At 55.3% G+C, this 20,685-nt stretch overlaps 1 protein-coding gene across 1 annotated transcript; it reads right to left on the bottom strand.

Moving 5' to 3' along the window:
• Positions 1–35: 35 nt before the first annotated feature.
• Positions 36–19,540, bottom strand: LOC128153715 (relaxin receptor 1-like). Its single transcript, XM_052813351.1, has 18 exons — positions 19,400–19,540; positions 13,230–13,376; positions 12,346–12,438; positions 12,127–12,232; positions 11,464–11,535; positions 10,547–10,618; positions 10,059–10,130; positions 8,769–8,840; positions 6,847–6,921; positions 6,520–6,591; positions 4,608–4,679; positions 4,357–4,428; positions 3,958–4,029; positions 3,779–3,850; positions 2,107–2,336; positions 1,294–1,704; positions 640–855; positions 36–315 (listed from the first exon to the last, which is right to left on the bottom strand). The coding sequence occupies exons 1-18, from the start codon at positions 19,446–19,448 to the stop codon at positions 128–130; spliced, it is 2,163 nt and encodes a 720-aa protein (XP_052669311.1). The 5' UTR covers positions 19,449–19,540; the 3' UTR covers positions 36–127.
• Between the last annotated feature and the right edge of the window lie 1,145 nt (positions 19,541–20,685).

Raw genomic sequence — 20,685 nt, 5'->3', positions numbered from 1 at the left:
GCTTAGTGATTCTCCGACACAGGACCATCCCAGAGCTGAGCAATGCGCTTTCTTGTGGGGCTGTGGAGCTGGAGGCAGTGCCTGGCAGGCTGGGAAGCCACGGGCATCCTTGTGCCGCGGGGAAGGGTCAAGTGCTGTTGGCCTGCGGTGTCACCAGGGTAAAGCTCTTGCAGGACGCGTGCAGCTCCAGCTGCTTGGTCTGCAAACAGCCCTTCACCTGCTCCTGGAAGGAGGCGGTGGTGATGGTGTAGAGGATGGGATTCAGGGCACTGTTGATGGGCAGGATGAAGATGACCACCCAAGAGGTGATGGTGCCTGTGCCAACAAGGACAGGACGTTAAGCAGCTGAGAGGGGGCTGCCCCCTGCCCAGGGGTAACCCACCTGCTCCAGCCCACGCCACAAAGCAGGGTGATGCCCTTCACAGGCTGAAACGGGGGGCTTGTAACTACTGCTCCCTTGGGAGAGCAAGGGCCCAGAGAAACCAACACTGTCCATCTCCTCTTGCAGCCCATGTGTGGGTGAAGAGAGCTCCAAACTCGGCAGGACCTACATCAAGGGGCCCCCAACCCAGGGACTCATGGCAGGCAGCAGCCAGCGGTGGGCTCTGCTTCAGGGCCTTGTGGGGAATGGGGGTTCACCTGGTATTTCCACCTGCAGCAGGGAGAGCAGCTTCAGGAGGAAGATGGGTATCCAGCAGAGAGCATCAGTGAAGACGATGAAGAAGAACCGCTTTGCAACGGCGACTTCCCGCGAGCAGACGCCTCTCTCCGCTGTTTTAGACGCAGTAATGTGGATGGAATAGAACATGCCGCAGTAGGCAAAGACGATGGTGATGAAGGCTGCGAGATTCAAGCCTGGAGAGGAAGAAATCTTGCTTTCAGCATAGCAAAGTGCAAACCTCTCGAGCTGGGATCAGCGTGGCCGGCAGCAGCAGGACCACTCCTGTTTTCATCGCTAGAGGGGGCAGAGAGAGCAGCCCCGGCTAGTCCCGAGTCCAGCCTTAGCGCAGTGATGCCCATGCCCATGGCCAGCTCTGGGGCGAGGCTGGGCACAGCACCAGGCTGCAGCGGGGACCCCCCCCAGCCTGGGATGGAGGGCAGAGCTGGCACCCCATCTCACAGGGTCCCAGCGGGATGGTAGCACCCCGTAAAGTCAGACATTCTGCTAACAGAGGTGGTGCGGGCTCTCATGGCACCCGGGAGGGGATGGCTGGGCTGAACAGCCCCACTCCCACCAGGGAAGCCCGTCCTGCCCCACATCATCGCCATCCCCGGGCCCCGAGGTGGCCTTACCCAGGTAGATGGTGGTGGAGTAGCCCCGGGCACTGGGCCGCTCGCCCAGGTCGGACTGTAGCGGGAAGCACACCCCGTTCCTCCCATAGTAGTTCCCAAAGGTCTCCTTACACCACAGGGGGATGAAGCTGAGGGAGAAGCCCAGAAGCCAGATGGCTGCTAGCACCGAGATGGTCTGCTTCTTGCCAGCTCTGTGGTGGCTGAATGGGAAAACAATGGAGAAGTATTTCTCCAGGGTCATGTAGGTCAGCAGCAGGACTGACACCTCGGAGGAGAGCATGGCCAGGCTGCCCACCAGCTGGCACTGGAGGCTGCCCATCCAGCCCTGGGCATGCTTGTTGTATTCGCCCGAGTACTTGATGTCAAAGGCTCCGATGACAAAGAGGTAGATGCCCATCAGGCCATCTGCACCTGTGGGGAAGACAAGGTACAGTGAGAAAAAAGCACCAGTGGGCAAATGTAGCCCTTCGCATTAACGCCATGGCCGTAAAACCACCATAGAACTGGGCAGCCTTCAGCTTTATGTGCATATATATGTATTTTGAAAAGAGCTGCCTGCTGATGCCTGTGAACACAGGCCTGAGGGCAGGGGCCAAGATGCTCCAGGCACAGAAGGATGCCCAGAAACACATCTGACATCAGCACAAAGGGAAAGACGGCAGCAAACGGGCCCTGGCTGTGCTGGGGAGGGCTGGCATCAGCTAGACAGCTCCTCGCTGGGGAGATGCTGGTGGGCAGCTCATCTGCCCCGGTTCCCTCTGCACTCCCCCTCCCCACTCCCACTGGTCCCTGCCCCTCCACTGCCCAGCTCACAGCACAGGGACTTGATGGCCATGGTGTGCTGGCTGTTCTCCGTGACGATGAAGGACCGCATGCAGATGACAAAGAGGTTGCTGAAGCAGGTAAGGCAGGCAATGACCCAGACGAAGACACGCAGGATGATGTTGGCAAGGAGGTTCTCGAAGGAGGAGATGCCGTCGGTGTTGGGCTTGCAGCTGCGCACGTGTGGTGCGTAGCTGCAGTACTGGAACTTCTTGAAGTAGCTGTCAAGGAGGGGGGAGGAAGGTTTCCCAACTGCCATCAGCACCAGGAGCAAATATGGTCCAGCGTGCACAGCCCCCCTGCCCCATGCCCTGCACTCTGCCTGCCTGCACCAGCTCCCTCCAGCCCCTCGGCTACCTTTTATCCTTGTCTGGGTGGACAAGACCCCCGCCCCAACTAGCCAAAAGCCTGGGTGCTTACACAGACCAGGGGAAGGGAGATGGGGAGGTTAGGGGGAGGAAGGAGCCAGCAGCAACAGAGGGTGGGAGCGGGGACAGGGCGATGCCAGCTCACAGCCCTCCCTGCGACAGCACCAGGGCCGGGATCTGCAGGGGACACAGAGCGAGGGGGGGGTCCCCGTTTCCACAGTACTGCAGCTGGTTTCGGACCCTAAAGAAGCAACACCCCAAAGCCTTTGCAAAACCGGCTGGAGGCACCCCAGTGCTTTTTGGATCACATACCACAGCCACACTCTTAAATCTGCCACTATTCAGATCTGTCAGCTGATAAAAACAAGAGTGTTTTCCTCCAAACCATGACTCTCACAAACTAACATTTAAAAATCAATCCATTATTCAAATCCTTCAAGTGCCATTAACAGGTATTCACATTTTTTCCGCTGCATATTATTTCAGATTAATCTTTTCAAGCCTTATAAAAGCCAACCCATATAAGCTTAGCAAAATTCTACATTAGAAAACAACTAAAAAACTGCAATGTGAGGCTCATAGCTGCTTAATTATAGATAAAAGGAGAGAAAATGATTGCTTATTAGCAAGTCAGGTAGAAAATGTACCATATTTATAGCGCAAACAGACCAATTAAGGAAACGAAGATGTACAGTTGTCTTTCATTACAGGTACTTTAAAATGTGCATCTGGAAAAAACTAATCATTTTTTTTTTCTCCTTCCAAAGAGAAGCCAAAGCACTCACAGCTGGCTGCACAGTCCTGTTTCTGCCCTGTGTGCGATGCCTGTCCAGCCTGTCTATCTGCACATCTCTGGGGTTCTTGAGTCATTATCTCAAACCCAAGGAAAAGGGCCTCTAATGGCTTTACTTAACCGCAGCTTTCAGCGCACAGCTTAGCACGGGTGCATGCCTTGGCTGACAGGCTACCTTGCCCACATCCCCTATGCAAAGTGCACCTTCAGAAATACAGATTACTTTTTGTTTCGCACATGCACCAGGATAGGGCATGCGCTGGCTCTGCAAACTGCTCCCTGTGCATGGGCAAAATCCTCCCCTTGCTCTAAATAAGCCCCAGCTAGGAGAGACCCTCCTGCCCCACAGGGATTTAAGCAGTACCATCATGCTCGGGGCTTCCAGTGGGCTGAAATAAATTGCTCATGGGTATAGGAGTGAATCGGTTTCCCTTCCCACACCCCAGCACCCCGCCCAGCCACAGTGCCATCGCAGCAGCAGCCACCCACTCCCCCCACTCACATGTGGGAGAGGCTAGTCAGCTTCTGGAAGGTCAGGTTGTGGATGTTGGGGATCTCCAGCCCTTCCAAGCTCCTGCAAAAGGAAATCAGTGCAGGGGATGCTGTGAGCTGCCCCGGGCTGGGTTTGGGGCTGCTGCAGGCAGAGCCAGTGCTGTAGGATGGGGATGTTGCGGGACTCACAGAGACCGTAGGTGGGGCAGGCTCTCAAACTGGCTGGGGAGGATCTTTTTCAAGGGGTTGTAGGAAATATTCCTGAAAAGAGATGAGCCTTTGGTATTTTTCCCACCTGGAAGCTATCAGAGTAGCTGGAAGCGAGGGCAAAGGGGTGTCTTTCTATGGCTTTTCCCAGCACTCCCCATTCCCCCTGGGATGGGTCCGCAGCCCCGAAGCAGAGCGTCTGCGATGGCACCGTGCTGCGGGGAGACCCGCGGGAAGGACCACGTCCTGCTGGGGCCACCGTGGCTCTGGTGGGCAAACAGACCGTGCAGCAAGAACATCTACCCACCACGATGCAGGGGTCCTGCAGGAGCCCCCATCACTTGGGGGGGGGGGGGGGGGAAGCACAGCCCTGGTACTCACAGCTGCTGGAGCTCAGCCAGGCCATTAAACAGAGAGGAGGGGAGCTGGTCTAGTCTGTTGGATGACAGGTCGCTGCAGGAAGGAGAGCGGTGTTTGAGAAGTGGTTGAGGGCACCAAGCCTTGCACCCAGGGGTGCTGAGCAGTGAGGTGCCCTGGGCAGGAGGCAGAGCAGGGTCCTGAGTGAAGCCCCCACCACAACCCCTGCCTGCAGGAGACAGGGGGGTCGGGGCAAGCAATGGCTGGAAACTTACAGCTCCACCAGTCTGTTCAGCCTGGAAAACGTCCCATCTTGGATCCACTTGAGCTTGTTTCTGCGCAGGATCCTGGAAAAGAAGGAAGAGGAGAAAGTGCATGGGTACGGCACAGCCCCACACACCCTTTGGGAGCATCGTCCAACCTCTGGACTGGCCACGAGCAGCTGGGGGTGCTGGTGCTGCACAGGGCTCACCCATGGGGTGCACCCAGCCCTGTTGCATCCCTCCCAAATTTACCAAGCCGCCACTGTCACCTCCAGCACCTCATGGGCCAGCACAGCCAAATGCTCTGCTGTTGTGGGGAAGGTCTAAGCCAGAGCCCAGCTCGCAGGTGGGAGGCACCGTCTCACACAAGCCCACAGCTCAGAGAAGAGCCCGTCAGAAGTGTGCAAGATGAGCAGAGCTGGTTAAAGTGCTCAGAAATAAAAACCCAGAATGGTGCACTGAGAGACACAAACTGTTTCAGAGCAGCGGGAGCAGAGCCCTGTGGGACGGCACATGCTTGAAGGCACTGGGAGACCCTGTGAGTGCCAGGACCCAAGGACGGCTCCTTGGCAGAGGCTCGCATCGAGCAGCTGGGCTCAGACCCTGACCAGGGCAGCCCACTGTAACGTGGCTCATGGCATGGCTGGGCAGGATGGGGTAGTCCAGCCAGGACGGCTCACCCCACAGAGCCCACACACGAGCCCCCGTCTCAACTGCTGCATCTGCTCACGAAGCTGTCTCCTGGTGCTGGTGTCACCAGCAAGGCGTGTTTACACCATCCATCTTGCCCGTATGGACGTTTCCATGGCACTGCCACAACAGCCCTGGGAAACACGCTGCTGATCAAAGCCAGCGGGCTCTGCTGCGGAAGAAAAGATGGGCAGCAGGACAGCAGCTCGCCCGCCCGCCACAGGAGGCTGTGAGCAGCTCTCACTGGAGGAAAAACTGTACTGGCGTATGTTTGGGGGATTTAATGCCTATCTGGGCTTCTCCAAGGGCCTGATAAGCTCTCGATTTATTTGCTTACTCTGATCCAGCAGCATTGGCATAGGGCAGGGCCATTCCCAGTGCTCAGGGTAACCATGATCGCCGACCCCCTGGGAGGATGGCTTGGCTCCCCATCCCACTTCTGCTCTCCTGCCACCACCCTGTGGCAGCTGGCAGCCTTGTGCTCCTGGATAACATCTGCACTGTGCACAGCTTTTCTGTCCTTATATCTTGGGGCTCCAGGGACTGCACAGATCTCTTTGGGAGATAGAGGACCATCACGGGCAGGAAAACTATACCCTGGGAGAGGCCTGTGCATCATCAGTGTGAATCCTCTGCCTTTGTCAGCACCTGGGTAAGAGCTCAGCCCTGGGGCCAGGAGGGAGTGGGGCAGGAGCTGGCTCCAGGCACAAGGGGAAGAAACAGATGCTGTCTGACATGTGGAGCGCCAGCTCACAAGCTTTATGGCCTTCCTCAAGGATATTTTTAGGGGATTTGGATACCAGCAGAAGGGTCTGGGCTGGCTGCAAGCTCTGGTATTTCCACACTATAGGAAGCTTTTTCCATGCCATGACCTGCCACTATCTCCCACCCGACAATGTCCCCATTTGATTTGGGCAGCCCCCATGGGCTGGTGACAGGGCACTGGGGCAAGCCCACCAGCTCCCCAACCTAGAGTTGGCCATCCTCCAGCACGGAGCCCCTGATCAAGTGCCTACAAAATTCACGAAGCTGACTGCACTGTCAATGCTGTGTAACAAATGTGGGCTGAAAACATCAAACACGAGGCGGCAGCCCCTTATCTAGCCCAGAGCAGTGGGAAATTGGGGGCCCAGCAGAGTGCTGGCTATCCACCCTCCTTCCCTCCATGTGCCTGCAATGGGATGGGGTCTGCACCAGCAAGCGGGGGCCATGACTGGACCCCCGAGGTACTCACAGCACTGTGAAGTCCCGGCACTCCTGGAAGACAGCCCTGTGCACTGCCTGGATCCTGTTCCCTTCCAGCTCCCTGCAGAAAGGCAATTGTGGCTGCCATGCCCCCACCTCCCCAGGCCCTCCCCTCCATCCCCACCATGCTTGGGTGCTGCCCAGCATGATCCCACCTCCTGCTTGCCCCTATCCCCATCTGCTGTGGGATGCTTCCAGCCCTTTCTGTCCCTTCTGTGCTCCAGGAGCCCAGCTGGGAAGAAGAAGCAGTGCCTGCAGCAGCCCCTGCCTGTCCCACAGGCAGCCCAGCCTCGCTGCTGGCAGGCAGGGTACTCACAGCCAGCTGAGCTTCGGCATCTCTGCGCAGAGGGAGGTGTTGGGTATTTGAGTCAAAGAGTTGTTCAGCATGTACCTGGTCGGGAGGCAATAAGGGAAAACGAGGTCACAGCACCGAACATCTGCCTGGGACACAACCCTGCACATGGATGCGGTCCTGCTGCTGCTCCTGGACCACACAGTATTTCAAAAGGGCTTTCTGCTGGTCCGTGGCCTCACCCGGACGGAAAGCTGCACTGTACGGGCTGTTCACGTGGATACCCAGGGCCCATGGTGCGGCCAGCCCGGAGCAGCGTGGCTGCGGCTGCACCAGCTCCCGTGCACCCCAGCAGAGCAGCCACGGCCACGTGAAACCAGAGCAAGTTCAGCCGCTGCTGCCCCAGGCAAAGGCCCAGCACACATGGCTGTTAATGGCAGCACAGAACTTCATTCACCTTCTTTGGGAAAGAAGTAGAGGTAACGATGCAGGGCACATTTAGCGGCTGTGGGAGATGCTCTCCAGTGAGCTGTGACGGGCACGTCACCAGGAGAATGGTGCATGAAAGCAGCAGCAAGTGACCCTGGAGTGACAGCCAGTAAAGGCAAATTTATAGCCTGAACTCCCGCTGGTGTTTTTCCCAGCGCCTTTGCACATGCCTGCGTGCATAGTGTTCCTCACTGCACATTTTGTGACCGCAGTTTTAGTTTATTTGATTTGCTAAAAAAAAAAAAGAAAATATGCAGAAGGATAAACAGAGTACGTCACTGAGCAGAGCGGCACGGCGCTGCGGCCAGCAACGTGGGAATGCGTGGCTGAGGGGAACTCTGTCCCACCACAGCCTGCATGGCTTCTCCTCCGGGGACAGAGCAGGGACAGATCTGTGGACACCGAGTGCTACCCAGGTTTTGCAGAGGAGCAAAATCCTGGGGTCACAGCCCCTCTTCCCCAAGCCCACTGCCAGCCCTGGCTGCCCTCCATCCACCTATGCCCACAGGTCCCCCATCACCAGGCATAGCCGCAGCAGTTACCCAAGTCCTGCACACCCCAAAAACCAACTTGCAGGCTTTTACAGCCAACTCCAGCAGTTACATCTCCAGCAGAGACAGTGTGAGACCAGACCAGCAGCCACAGCTGAAGCACTCTCCTTGCAGGTGTACACCCAGGGAATACAGCTTAAAATGTGATCAGATGTATGCGAGTATACATGTGCATCGGTGCACTCTCACACACACACACACACGTATGTGTTTTTTCCGCTGTAACAGCCAAAACTTTTCCCCTAAGGCTGACTCCAGGCTGCTGCCATCTATATTCTGGACTACGGAGAAGGTGTTAAAATCATCTTACAGCAATTGCAAAATTGTTTTTATGGTGGTTAAAGCAAATTTGTTATCCTGTATTTCCATCCTGGAAATGGCTGGACCTTAAAAAACCTCTTGGCTCGAAGTAATCTGGTGTGAAGACACCCAGCAGAGGGGCAGTACTTTGGGAAAGCACCAGATACTGTCTGCAGTCACCAACTCAAGGAAAGCAGTCACCAACCCGAACTGCAGGCACTGTTACCCACCTTGCTCATCAGTAAGTGCTGAGGCTCTGCTCAGGCCAAACTCCAAGGACCTGCCTGTCCCTGTCCCAAGCAAAAGCAATTAATACTAGTTTTAATTAGGGCATGCTGAGAGCAGGAGATGGCACAGAGGAGCAGCAACACCAGCAAAGCCTGCTGGTTTCCCCTGCCAGCTGCTGGAAATGCGACCGAGACAGACATCTCCCTTGTACCATTACCCCTCATGCCCTGGGGAGGGCGAGGAAGCCACAGCATCCTTGACTTGCCCCCAAAAAGGCCAGAAGCTGCCTGAAGAAGGGGTGCAGAAGGTACCAGGCAGACACCCACCGAGCAGGGTCTCCCCAAACCCCGCAGGAGAGCTGCCCCTGCCCCCACTTACAGGAAATACAGCGACTTCAGCCCTGCAAACGTCGCAGGGACGACCTGGGCAATCCTGTTGTTGTCCAGCATCCTGGAAGGAGAAGGGAAGAAGTGAGAGGGCGGACCTGGAGAGGGCAAGGAGGCATCGGGACTCTCTCGGCAGGGGAAGCCCCTGCATCGACCACTCGTGCTGCCCCGGCAGGAGGGGGCTCCGTCCCTTCTCCCCTGCAGGAATCCATGGACACCCATCCCCAGGTGGGGGGCTTCCCCCCTCTGAAGGCTTCCCCCCCACCCCGCCTTTGAATCCTGCCCAGGCAGCCCTGGCTGAAGCGTTAGATCCAGCTGCAGAGTCTGGATTCCTTCACAGTCAGGGTCTGTTGGATTTTTCCTCTCTTCTGCTGTGAAATAAAGATAAATTAGAAACCGTTCAGGGAATTCAGGGCTGTGCTTGGCTTCTCAAAAGTCCTCTGACTTGTTTGCACCACAGACCACCCATTGTGAGCTGCTCATCCTCTGTTTTCCCTCTTTGATTTGAGGCACAACTAGGCTGGTCCCATGGCAAGTAAGAGGAGGGAAGCCTGGGGGGTGACAGACCTGCCTGAGCTGCTCCTGCAAACGCAGAAGGGGAACAAGCCATGTTGTAAAGCGGCCCTTACGGTTTCTCCTCTGTAGCAATAACTTTATAAGCTCTGTGTGTAAAACCACACACCACATGGGCCCAGATCAAACAGAGCTTTTGAGGATAAACAGAAGAGAAGGGTATTAGCTGTACTTTCAATTCAGGTGTGCATTTTTCAAGGTGATGGAGCTGCAAGTCTCCATGTTTAACAGCGCACTTCAAGCCTTTTACATACGAACCTCCGGTGCTCCAGCCCGGGAGCTGAGGCTGTCTCTGCACGAAGCCCATCACTGCACCGTGCCACTGCCACGGCTGCTCTGGACCGGCAAAGGGAGCACGGCATGGTGAGCCCCCATGGGGACCAGCCAGCCATAATGAGATTTTGGACAAGACCATGTCCAGTCCATACTGAGCCTGGCCTCAGTAACAGGGGAGGGAAACTCAAATAGGAGTTTCATAAAAGAGCTGCAGCTGAGGCCAATTGTGCCCTGGTCCACAGGGCTGGGGGGAAGGTGGGGAGGTGGACACCCAGCCAGGCATTGCACCCATTGCCACCGCGGGCATGCTGCCACACACACCCTGAAACCATCGTGCCCGTTTTTCTTCTCCCCATCAAGGAAAAGAAATTATCGTAAATGTGAGGAAAAGTCAGGATCAGTCACATCTTCTGGGACCAGAGGAGGAACTCACAGCCACTCAAGGCGATGCAGGTCCTCAAAAACCCGGGGCTTCAGCTGTGTGATCCTGTTGTGGCTGAGGAACCTGGAACCAGTGCAGAGGAGGAGAGTGATCCTCAGACATCGCTGCCAATTAAATCTGCTTTTGCTAAAGCTGTTCTTCCCGAGCTGCCTGCAGCCCCTGGCTTCAGGTGCCCCTGGCACCATCTCCCTTAGTGGCTCAAGCACAGGATCTCGGCTCAGGCTGGAAAACACGGGGATGGGAACAGCTGTGTTTGCAGGAGGGGAAATGCCTCTGCTCTGTCCCATGTTCGCCCAAAATACATGCAACTCCAGCTTAAAGCATGCTTGATACAGACTCTTGCAGGAGCAAGAAAAAGGGCTCAAAACCTGACCTTGAGCTGGCTGTACTGCAAGACTTCATGCCGGGAGGAGCAGAGGACTGCATCCATCCCAGGGCTCCCCTCCCCAGGGCCCCGTAACACAGACGCCTTTACTCACAACATTTTAAGCTGAGAGAGTCCAGCAAAGGCTTTGGGTAAGATCAACTGGATTTTGTTGTTTTGCAAAAACCTATTTAAAACAAGAGAACAGAAAAGAGATTGAAGAAGTATGTTTTCTAAGGGATTCTCAGGGTCCGTGGGATGTGCCCACGTCTGCCAGACACCAGGTACACGGCTCGCAGGGCTGGCTGCTGCCTGCTCAGTGTTCACGGGCCGGCTGTCCCCAGTAGTGCTGGGGGACAGAGGTCCAGGCTGCAGCCCCAGCTCCTCCGCAGGCTCCTTGTCTCAAGGAACCCTGGAGAGGCTGTTTTCCCTCCCTGCCTCATTTACTCCATGCAAAGGGAAGAAAGCTGAAAGTACAGATGCCCGATGGTCACAAGCGGCTGTCGTGAGCTGCTTCACGTGGTTATTGCCATCCAAAGCTGCCATCTCACCCACAACAGCAAACACCCCTCTTCTCCACTCCACAGGCTCCCTCCCTGAACTCCCCAGTGCAGCAGCTGAGAAAGGTGATGGGCTGAGTGACCAAAGGGTCCCAGCTCTCCAGAGCAGGACAACTCGCTCAGGAGACATCTCACACCACCATGCACTCGGGGCGGTTATCAGCTAACACGGGCGCTGCTCCACGACCTGCTTGCCCACTGGTGGGGACAGTGTGTCAGGAGCTCGCAATGCCCCTAGCAGGCGCCTGCTGACTTCAGTGGGCACCACAGGCTCCAGGAGCTGAAAAAAGCTGCTGCCTGGGCAAACACAGTGCCCCATCAGGGTGCGTTGTCCCAAGCAAAGCTGTCCCCACAAGTACACATGCTTGTTCCTCTACACAGGGCCACAGGACCACTGCTGACCTGTGCATCCACTACTTTCCCCTTTTACCACAAACAAGCCAGAGAACAGAATAAAGAAGGCAATACTCACAGCTTCTGCAGATTCTTGTACCTGGAAAACTGATTGTCCAGCAGAGAATGGATTTTATTTTTCTTCAGGTCCCTAGCAGGAAAACAAAAAGAAAAAAAAAATCAAACCCAGGACCAGCAGACTAGGACAGAGAAGAGACCTTTATCAAAGGAGAACAGTGAAGACTAGACCCTCCTCTTCCTGTGCAATTGAGACAAAATGCAAGGCAGCTGCTCTTCATTAATGCTACATTGCTAACTGCCTGTCCCAATGTACAAGCATTATTTGCTGCAGATGAGTTTTTCCACACTATTCTCCCTTCCTAGCCCTTGCTTTGTGTGTGCAAAGGCACCCCCGGCCTCAACCTTGCCAACAGTCTCTGACCCCACACATCTCGGTCGGAGGCTTAGCAGTGAAGGCAGGCTCCCCAGTCCTCGCCCCAGGGAAGGATCCGGCCGTTCCCTGCTTCCAGCTCAGTGCTGTTGTGGGAGGGTTGCAGTAAGCAGCTGAAGCTCAGCAGAGAGGGGTCTGTTGGCATGGAAAGGATTCTTTGGCTCCAAGGACAAGTAAAAGCCAGGGATTTTATTCCCTTCCCTTTAAGCTTGTTTTCCTGCCGGGTAGCAGCGTGTGCCCCACTCGTGCCTCTCCCGGGGGAGAGGGGTGCATGCACCCACTGCTACTCACATCCTGGTGACGTTGGAGGAGACCCGGGGGACAGCGGCGAGGTCCCGCTCGGTGCAGTCTACAGCCCTTCCCCAGCACCGGCATTGCTCCGGGAAGAGCTCCAGCCCTGTGGGCAAGCAGAGGGATGTGCTGAGGGGAGGGCACAGGGGGTCCGTGTGGGGCTGGGGAGACCCGCGGGGTGGGGAAGAAGGATGCCCGGCCCCGGGGAGGACAGCTTACAGCAGGCATCACCCTCATCTTCCTCCGCCATCCTGCTGCTGCTCCTCGTAGCCAGCATGTTGCCCAAGATCTGCAGCCAGCCGCTGTCATCCACTGCAGGGCAGAGAGCGGGACCGCCGTTAGACACACCGGCTGCTGCGCACGGACATCGGTGCGGAGCAAAACCCCGGCAGCCTTGGGAGAGGGTGCTGGATCGCACGAAGCCTGAGGTGTGGCTCCAGCCCTGCAGCTGTACCAGGGCAGAACAGAGATTCATCCAGCCCCGTGGCATGTCTCCAAACACAGTCACAATAAATTTTTCTTTCTTCTATTTCTAGCATCCCACCTAGCCCGCTTTAGGGACACCCTGAGTCAGGTGCTGCATCCAAGCCCCTCAGTTAATCAGCTCCCAGATGGTATGAATTTGTCCAGTCTCTACCTCATTTACACTCCTGGACTCAGCACCCCTGAGCAAAGAGCTCCACGATGGCACTATGTATTGTGCAAAAAAAGGAACTAATTTAGTGTCTTTAAATCTGCCGAACCCGCATCTCCTGACTGACAGTGCAGAGCCCCTCTGCTCCTCTGCCTTTCCACCACGGCCCAGAAATAACTGCCCCAGCCTCACAGCAACGAGGGTTTTCCTGCACCCCAGCCTGGGAGAATCCCTGAGGGATGAGCTCCTCCCTGGGGCGCACACACAGCCACTGTGCCGGGATGCAAATGCAAGAGTCAGGGAAGTAGCTGGATGCCGAAGCAGATCCAGGATTCCTCACGCTGTCATTGCTCCCAGGGGAAGAGCAAGCTCTGCTCGGAAGCACTTGTGGTCCCAGATCCTGGTGTTCCCAGGTCTGGGAGTTACTCACTCTGAGGGCATCCCTCTTTGTGAGGGGCTTGCTGCTTACCGCAGTTCTCCTCGTCAGCTCCGTTGTCGCAGTCATCCTCCCCGTTGCAGTGCAGGGCCTGGGGCAGGCAGATGGAGAGGTTGCCGCAGGGAAACTGCCCCAAGGGACACGCGTGTCTCTCCCGCCGGGAGTGGATCAGAGGAGGCTCTGCCCAAGGAAGACGAGGTGCTCAGTGCTGGGGCAGCAGCCCCCCACCCCTGGACCCCTCGCAGATGCTGCGCTGTCGCCTTTGGGGTGCTGAGCTCCTGGGGCCACATCCTGCTTCGTGCCCAGCTCCGGTACTTTCAGGGCAGAGTGGGGCTGGGGGGCTGAAGGGTGCCTGTACTGCTGACGAGGACCAGCATTGCCACAGCGGTACCCTGTGAGACTGTGCTCCAGCCGGAGCAAGCGTGAGATGATGGGGTCCTGGAGACCACCGAGGAGACAGGAGCATGCCCCGGGCAAAAGAATGACCCAAACCCCTGTTTCTTGAGCACTTTTAGCTGGCAAAATGCTGCCTTGAAGCCAGGAGATCGAGGCAGAGGCAGTTCTGCTGAGGAGCACATGGAAATGGAGAGTCCTAACAAACCAGCCACCCCAACCCTCCTCGGCCACCCTTGTCCCCCGTCCTGGGGGGCAAAGCTGTCCTGGTGGCTCCAGCTCTCTCTTTGCTGAGCCCTTTCCATCAGAGCCATCAAAGACAGCCAGCTGCAGGGCCCTGTTCATTAATATTCTGCAATTATCCATGGCAGAAGCATGCTCCAGATCCAGCTAAATGTTTCCACAGCCCAATTTGATCAGGGCCCTGGGAAGTGACAGCCATCAGGCACAGGGGAACACAGCTGGGAGGGGGACCCAGCTTGTTGCTCAGGATTTTCTCCAACTGCCAGGCTATTAACGGCTAACGGTGCACGCTATAATTAAAAGCACTGTGCCTCACTCACACACCCCTGTAACCATCCCATCAGCAAGAACTGTGACGTGATGTGGGAACGGATAGGATTTAGGGGTGACTGGTGGGGACTCGCAATGCCCCGGCGGGCAGCATCGCACGGACATGGTTGTCCCCGGTTGGCCTGGCAGCCGAACCGCGGGTGCCCAGTCCACACGAGTGGAGTTTTCCCACAAATAGGTTATGCCTAGACCTGAGGAAGTTTTCCATTAGACTAGAAATATCCCCACAGTCTACAATAGCTGGCTGAGCTAGACGTAAACAGTGTGCACTGCCTGAATCCCTGCCCAGACATCTCTGACCGGCCAGGAGCCCCGCAAGCCTGCCCCAGGATTTACTGACACATCTGGGGCGTTTGTTCTGGGGAAAACAAGGACTCCAAATCCATGCAAAACCTGATGGATTTAATCACCATGATTCAAAGAGATTTGAAACAGAGTCTATTGTGGCTGCATAAATCTTTCCTGAAAACTGGAGCTATCCCAAGCACCTCTGGAAAGGATCTCTGTCCACTTGAAGCCACAAAGCAGGTCCAGGTGACATTTTTAACAGACCCACACCATTGCTCCTCTCTGTCTCCCGCCTTGAATTGGCCGGGACCCCATGTCCCAGCCACGGGGCAGCCTGGGGCATGAAGGGAAACCCCGTTCCTGTAAGGTTTTGAAGACTGAACAGTTGCCTTGCCTGGGGAGCCGCCTGCCAGGGCGCAGGAGCTGGTGGGGGGCAGCTCTCCCTCCCCGGCTGGGGACCCCTTGGGCTGACCCAGCCCTCCAGGGAGCTCCTGTGCCAGGGGCTCCGCACTGTCAGAAAGAGCCATGTCACCTTTACACCAAAGTAAAAACTCTGGGTTGTAGCCTTGGTACAACTTGTATTGTACATTGGGCTTCCAGAGACCTCTGTTTTGGAAGTGCCTGCCTTTGACTAGTCTTTTTGCAAACTAAGCGGTAACTTTAGATTTTTATAAATGCTTGTGGCTATACTTCTGTATTAGACATGTCTAAACCCACAGGGGTATGGCACGTGCTACTGCAGAACGCTGAAACACGTAACAACTGTCAAACGAATTACTGTCTGCCTGGGACGTTAAAAAGCATATCTGCTATTAAATGTTGCAAAGATTTATCACTGAAAATTCATTTATGCATGATCTTTTGTTTCTTTAGCTGGGAGCAAGACCATCTATTTTCTTCTGATAACACAACAAACACAAGCCCAGGCTGTGACAGACACCGCTGGCTGTGCTGGAGGTCTCTTCCCAGCCTGCAAATGCCATGCCAATGTCACATATATCTAAAAGAAGGAAGACATGAGCCAGCACTTGGCCGTTTCTCTCTGGTGAGTGGTGCAGGCAGCTCAGGCAGCTCCTGCTCCTGCTCCAGTGGCATTTCCCAGGGAATTTGCCCAGGGATGGCTCATTACTGGACAGCCAGCCTCATCTAAGACCTCTCGTTAGTGCAGAGTCTCAGTGACTTTAAATACTTTTGGGCACGATTCCGCTTTATGAAGCCAAACGTCTCCAAGAGGATAGACACAGACAGAGGTCTCCTACATGATGATGGGCAGTCGCTTAGCACCACAGTGTCTTACTGGTAAAGAGCAAATTTTGGTCCACCCAAAGCTCAGAGGGGTGCGGTGAGGGCTGGTGCTTTCCAGATTACATCAGCTTTGGAACAAGGGGCTGTTACAGAAATATAACAGGGAGAGTGAGAAAAGGGTAGGCAGTGCCCTTGGATGGAGCCAGCCAACGTTGCTCCCTGGCACAGGCTCCTGCAGACATGTGGGGCAAGTCTCTACCAGCTGTGCATGACCCTGTGCATGGCCTTCTCTGCTTGCATTGCTCTAAAATGAATAGGGCTTTCTAGGCACCAACCTCCATCCTGCTGGGAAGCGACAGAAGCATACCAACAGCATGAAACGATTCACCTGGAATGAAGCTGGTACCTGGAATAACAACACCTCGCTCAGAGGCGTCTCCTCCAGCAACGGCGTGACTCACGCCACGTCTTCCCAGCCGGTCAGACTGGACAGGGCTGGGCTGCTGCTGACAACCAGGGCGGGGGGGAAAAGGGCAAATCCACCTTTTACACTTCTACCTGTTAGTTATAACTGAGCTGGAAGGGAAATTAATTTTGCAAGACTTGGGCTTTTTTACACTAAAACCAGCACTGCAGCAGCGTACAGAAAAGGCTTTACAAGGAGCGGGGCTGGTGCCCATGGAGTTGCTCTCTCTGCCAGCAGGTCGAGACCGGTCACCGGTGGGGTCTGAATCGGCAGCTGAGTAAGGATGTCCATTCAAGGGGAGGATAAAAACCTGTGGAAAGCTCTGGTACGTGGATATCGCATAGAGGCCATGCGCAAGCAATTGCTCTAACAATTTCATGTGTTGCAAGACGGACAAAGGCAAACTCATCATGAGTGACGGCTCCTTTTGATTTTTCCTAAGCACCTGTTTCTTTAAGGCAGCAAATACAATAAAAATTTCGGCCAAGTTTAAGTGTAAGTTTATTTCTATTAGGACTGTTGAGTGTTAACGCTTCAATAAAAGAGTTTTATCATGTTTATTAAAAATACCTCATGCTGGCAGATCACACCCAATAATAAAAGCATGTGCGAAAAACTAAATAAAATGACGTCTGTGTCAAAACAGTTCCAGTCTGCACTGTATATCAGTGTGAAGTACCCATGAGAAGCTGGAAGCTGCTCCTCGACATGAGACCTTCCCATGGGTGCTCGCAGTAAGCACTGAGCGCTGCACAGGACCCTGCCACAGCCCACGGGTGCAATGCTGGGATGGCTCCCGCTACTGCAGGGGAGCTGGTATTTGCTCAGGACCACCACGATCGCGTGCACGGGGACCAGCTGACTCCCACACAGCATCCCACATGCAAAACGCACTGACAATGGTTTGCATTAGGTGCAGGGGCAGCTCCTGCCATGCTGCAGCCAGTGCAAAGAGATCCCCAAGCGCTCCTGAAGATAGCCTTCAGCCTGCCTGGAGGACCAAGCACCAAGGTCGAGCTGACCTGCCAAGAAGCAAGTTTGCTAAACTATTTAATGCTCTTTCTTGCGTGCATATTTTTAAGCATGCCCACGGTGGTCCTCATGCCCCCTCGGTTGCTATCTCAGCTGGCCCATCCCTGCTCACGCTGGCAGTTTGCTGAGCTTTGGCACAGCTCTGCAAGGTCCCGGCAAGATAAACCCCTAACCAGTGAATTAAAATGTGGACAAAGGTTAAGGGCAATTAAGAGCGTCTCGCTGCAAATTGTCCAAATGGGAAACCTCTTGAAAGAGGCTGGAGTGCTGGCAGGAGAAATAAGATTTTGGAGGTGCCGTCGGGTCCTGCCCTTGCAGGCAGCAGAGGCAGCAGCCGGTGAGGGGCTGGGCTTGTTAGGAAAAACATGTCTCCTTAAGACAGTGTTTTGGGTGATGAAAGAGTAAGAAAACACAAACCGAGGGGGCCGGGATGGTGCAGGACCCCTGGGTTTTGCTCTCTTGCAGCCCTGCAGAGGGAAGCATGTCCCTTAACCTCTCCAAGTCCTGTGAATGGAAGCAGATCTGACCCCAGCCCTGAGACTTGAGCTTGGGTCCCTCCAGAGGGATTTTTTTTCCTGTCTTCATTCCATTTCTAGTTATCCAGGGAGGCTCCCTGTTGCCTACTGTCATGTCACACAGGTTTCTGGCTGTTTTCTTAGTCTGAATTTACGTAGGACCCACAGAAGGCAACAAGAACCTTTCTAGGGCCTCCAGGTTCCTATTGCAGACAGTATCTGCATATAGAGCTATGTAAACACTAAGAGAGAAGAGTTTATACATATATATATTTTTATATAGAAGCTATCTGTGTTTATATTTTTTCAGGAAAGATGCCCCAGATTCCCAGCCAAACTGATGCTTTCCAGCCACCCCCATAGGATCTCATTCTGCATTAACCCCCCCTCAGGGCTAGAGAAACCAGGGATTGTGCAGGACAAATATCAGAGAAACAACCTGAGACAAGAGAGGAGAAAGTGAAAAAAAAAACCAAACAAAAACCAAAACATCAGAAAGGTGTGTGTTTCAGGGAAGGTAAAATGCTGAGAACACAGATGATTTTCAGATGATGCAGCCTATTAGGTAAACTGACCTTCCCTGGCAGAGGTGGTACAGGGTGGGCATGGGCACTGTGCCACAGTGGGGACCTTCCTGCCCCAGCTCTGCAGGGCCACAGAAGGAAGCACAGCCAGCAAAGGCAGCCAAATGTAGCTGGGATTAACCTCAGCATCTGCCTCAACCTTTCACGAGGGCCACCCAGGATTGTAAACGAAGCCCACGCATTGCCAAGAAAACAGCCGTGACCAAATTCTCTAGAAACTAACAGGCTGAATGAAACATGCCTTTGGTCTGCATTGCCTCTGTCTGCAAAGAAACCACGTGAGTTCTGCCAGCAAAGTCCCAGAGCCGAAGGACGTGGTCCAGGGTGATGCATTGCCCATCCCATTCATCTCTAGCACCCAGGTTCTCCACAACGCGGTGCATCCCCCCCCCCCCCCCCAAGGACTGCAACCCCCTTCTCATGGCGCACTGCACACGATTCCCCTTACATTTCCCATACCAAGCTGCGCCTAAAGCAAACAGCTGGAAAGGAGACAAACAATTAACTGTTTGATTGGAGAGAAAGGCTTAACCCCCTCAGTCTTTTCTACAGGGCAAGCAGGGAGGGAACAGTTTGCATTGCCATCCACAAAAGTAAACCACAACAAATCAGACTCAAATGGAAATAGTGCAGAGCTCCTGCCCTTCCACTGTTCCCCTTCCTAACTTCCAGCAAAAAGTGTCGCTTTTCAATCTGGTTTTTGTCCACCGCTCCCTCCCCTTTCAGAGTGTAACATCGGCGCAGCGGCTGCATCTGCTCCCCCTCCTCTCCCACGCCCGCTCTCTCTTCTCTTGAATAAAAGGCAGAATCACAATTTGCAGCTACCTCTGGCTTAACAGGCAACACGGATGCCCAGAAAAAGTGAACAGTAAGCAGTACAGAGCCGCATTACCAGGCACATGAACTCTCCTCACAGGACAGCACTTTCTCAGTGGCGCACAGCTGTTTTCAGGCAGCCAGCTTCCCTGTGCCATGTGCCAGGATCTATATTGAAATCCCACTACAAAATTTTCTACAACACCCCAACCACCACCCCCAATGCCCCAGTCAAATGGCCTGTTTTCTTCCCCGCTTTGGATGCTGTGACCTGCAAAGACAGCCACTTACTTGTAGCAGCGTAGAGAAGCAAGGGCAGAATGATCAGGAGCAGCCTCATGTCAGTAGCCGCTGGCACAGCAGTCCCCAGCCCCGAAAGCCTTGGAAACCTCCTGGGTGGCAGAGGGAGGAGGGAAGGAGAACGTGGAGATGCTGCGGGTCCTCTCCTGCTAACGTACACGAATGCACCGATGTCTCCCGGGAGCACACGCACCAGCACCGAGGATGCTACAGGTTGTCACTGGTCCCCGGGAAGTCACACACTGTGCAGCCATCGCCGGCCCAGGGAAGGTGCTGGTGCAGCAGCAGCCAGGTGCATCTGCAGCCCCTCGCAGCCTGTGCGGGACTCCGTGCGTTAAATCCAGCAAGGGGATCTGTGTGGCAAGGAAGGAAGAAGAGGAGGTAATGAATCCAGTCCTTCGACCAGGAGGGTGCAGCCCTTTGCCAGCGCTTCCCACCCCAGGGGCAGCGTGGGGCTGGGCTGGGCCACCCTGGGCTGTGCACCCCAGGGGAGCCCAGGGCCAGCCTGGGGGGGAGGACGAGGAGGAGGAGGAGGAGTAAGAGGAGGAGAAGGAGGAGAAGAAGGAGGAGGAGAAGAAGAAGGAGGAGGAGAAGAAGGAGGAGGGCTGCTTCCTCCCCGAGATGGTTCTCTGCTGGATCTGCAGTCAGTACCTGCACCCACCCGTGTCCGGTGGCCCCATGGACATCACCCAGCAGTGGCATCCACAGGGATCTCTGCCCCATCCCAGCACAGGGATGCAGCCCCGATGGGCACAAGGCAGTCACCACCCCTGAGCCTTCACCTGAGCGCACATCAGGGTAACTCAGATTTTGTGGGCTGGGGTCCAGGTGGGCTGCAGAGGGCTGTGGGTAGGGGCCTCCCTCTCTCCCCCCTGATGCCATGCTCCCTCTGTCCCCATCCCTGTGCTGTCTGGGACACCCTCCCTGTCCCTTTGCCTCCCGCACCCCTCCCAGGCCCCTCCATGCTCACCCTGCCCCTGTCCCAGGAGCAGAGAGGAGGACGGAGAGGGGTGCTGTGCAGCCCACCCTGGGCACAGGTCCTCCCTCCTGCTGTGGGGGCTGCCCCCAGGCAGCCTGGCTGTGCCATCGGTGGCTCCGAAGTGGCGAGGGACGAGTGGTGGCACAGCTGCCCCTTTGCAGGCTGCCGGCCACGGGTGCAACCCATCCTCGGCTCCTCGTGCTGTATGGAAACCCCATAGACCGGGATGGTAGGAAGCACAGGAAGGGGAGTCCCGTGGATGGAAGAGCTTCTTGGGCTCAAATTCAGCCGAGCCCTG

The sequence above is a fragment of the Harpia harpyja genome, chromosome 18, assembly GCF_026419915.1.
Source record: "Harpia harpyja isolate bHarHar1 chromosome 18, bHarHar1 primary haplotype, whole genome shotgun sequence".
Taxonomy (NCBI): Eukaryota; Metazoa; Chordata; class Aves; order Accipitriformes; family Accipitridae; genus Harpia; species Harpia harpyja.
This window is presented reverse-complemented; position numbering and strand designations above follow the sequence as displayed.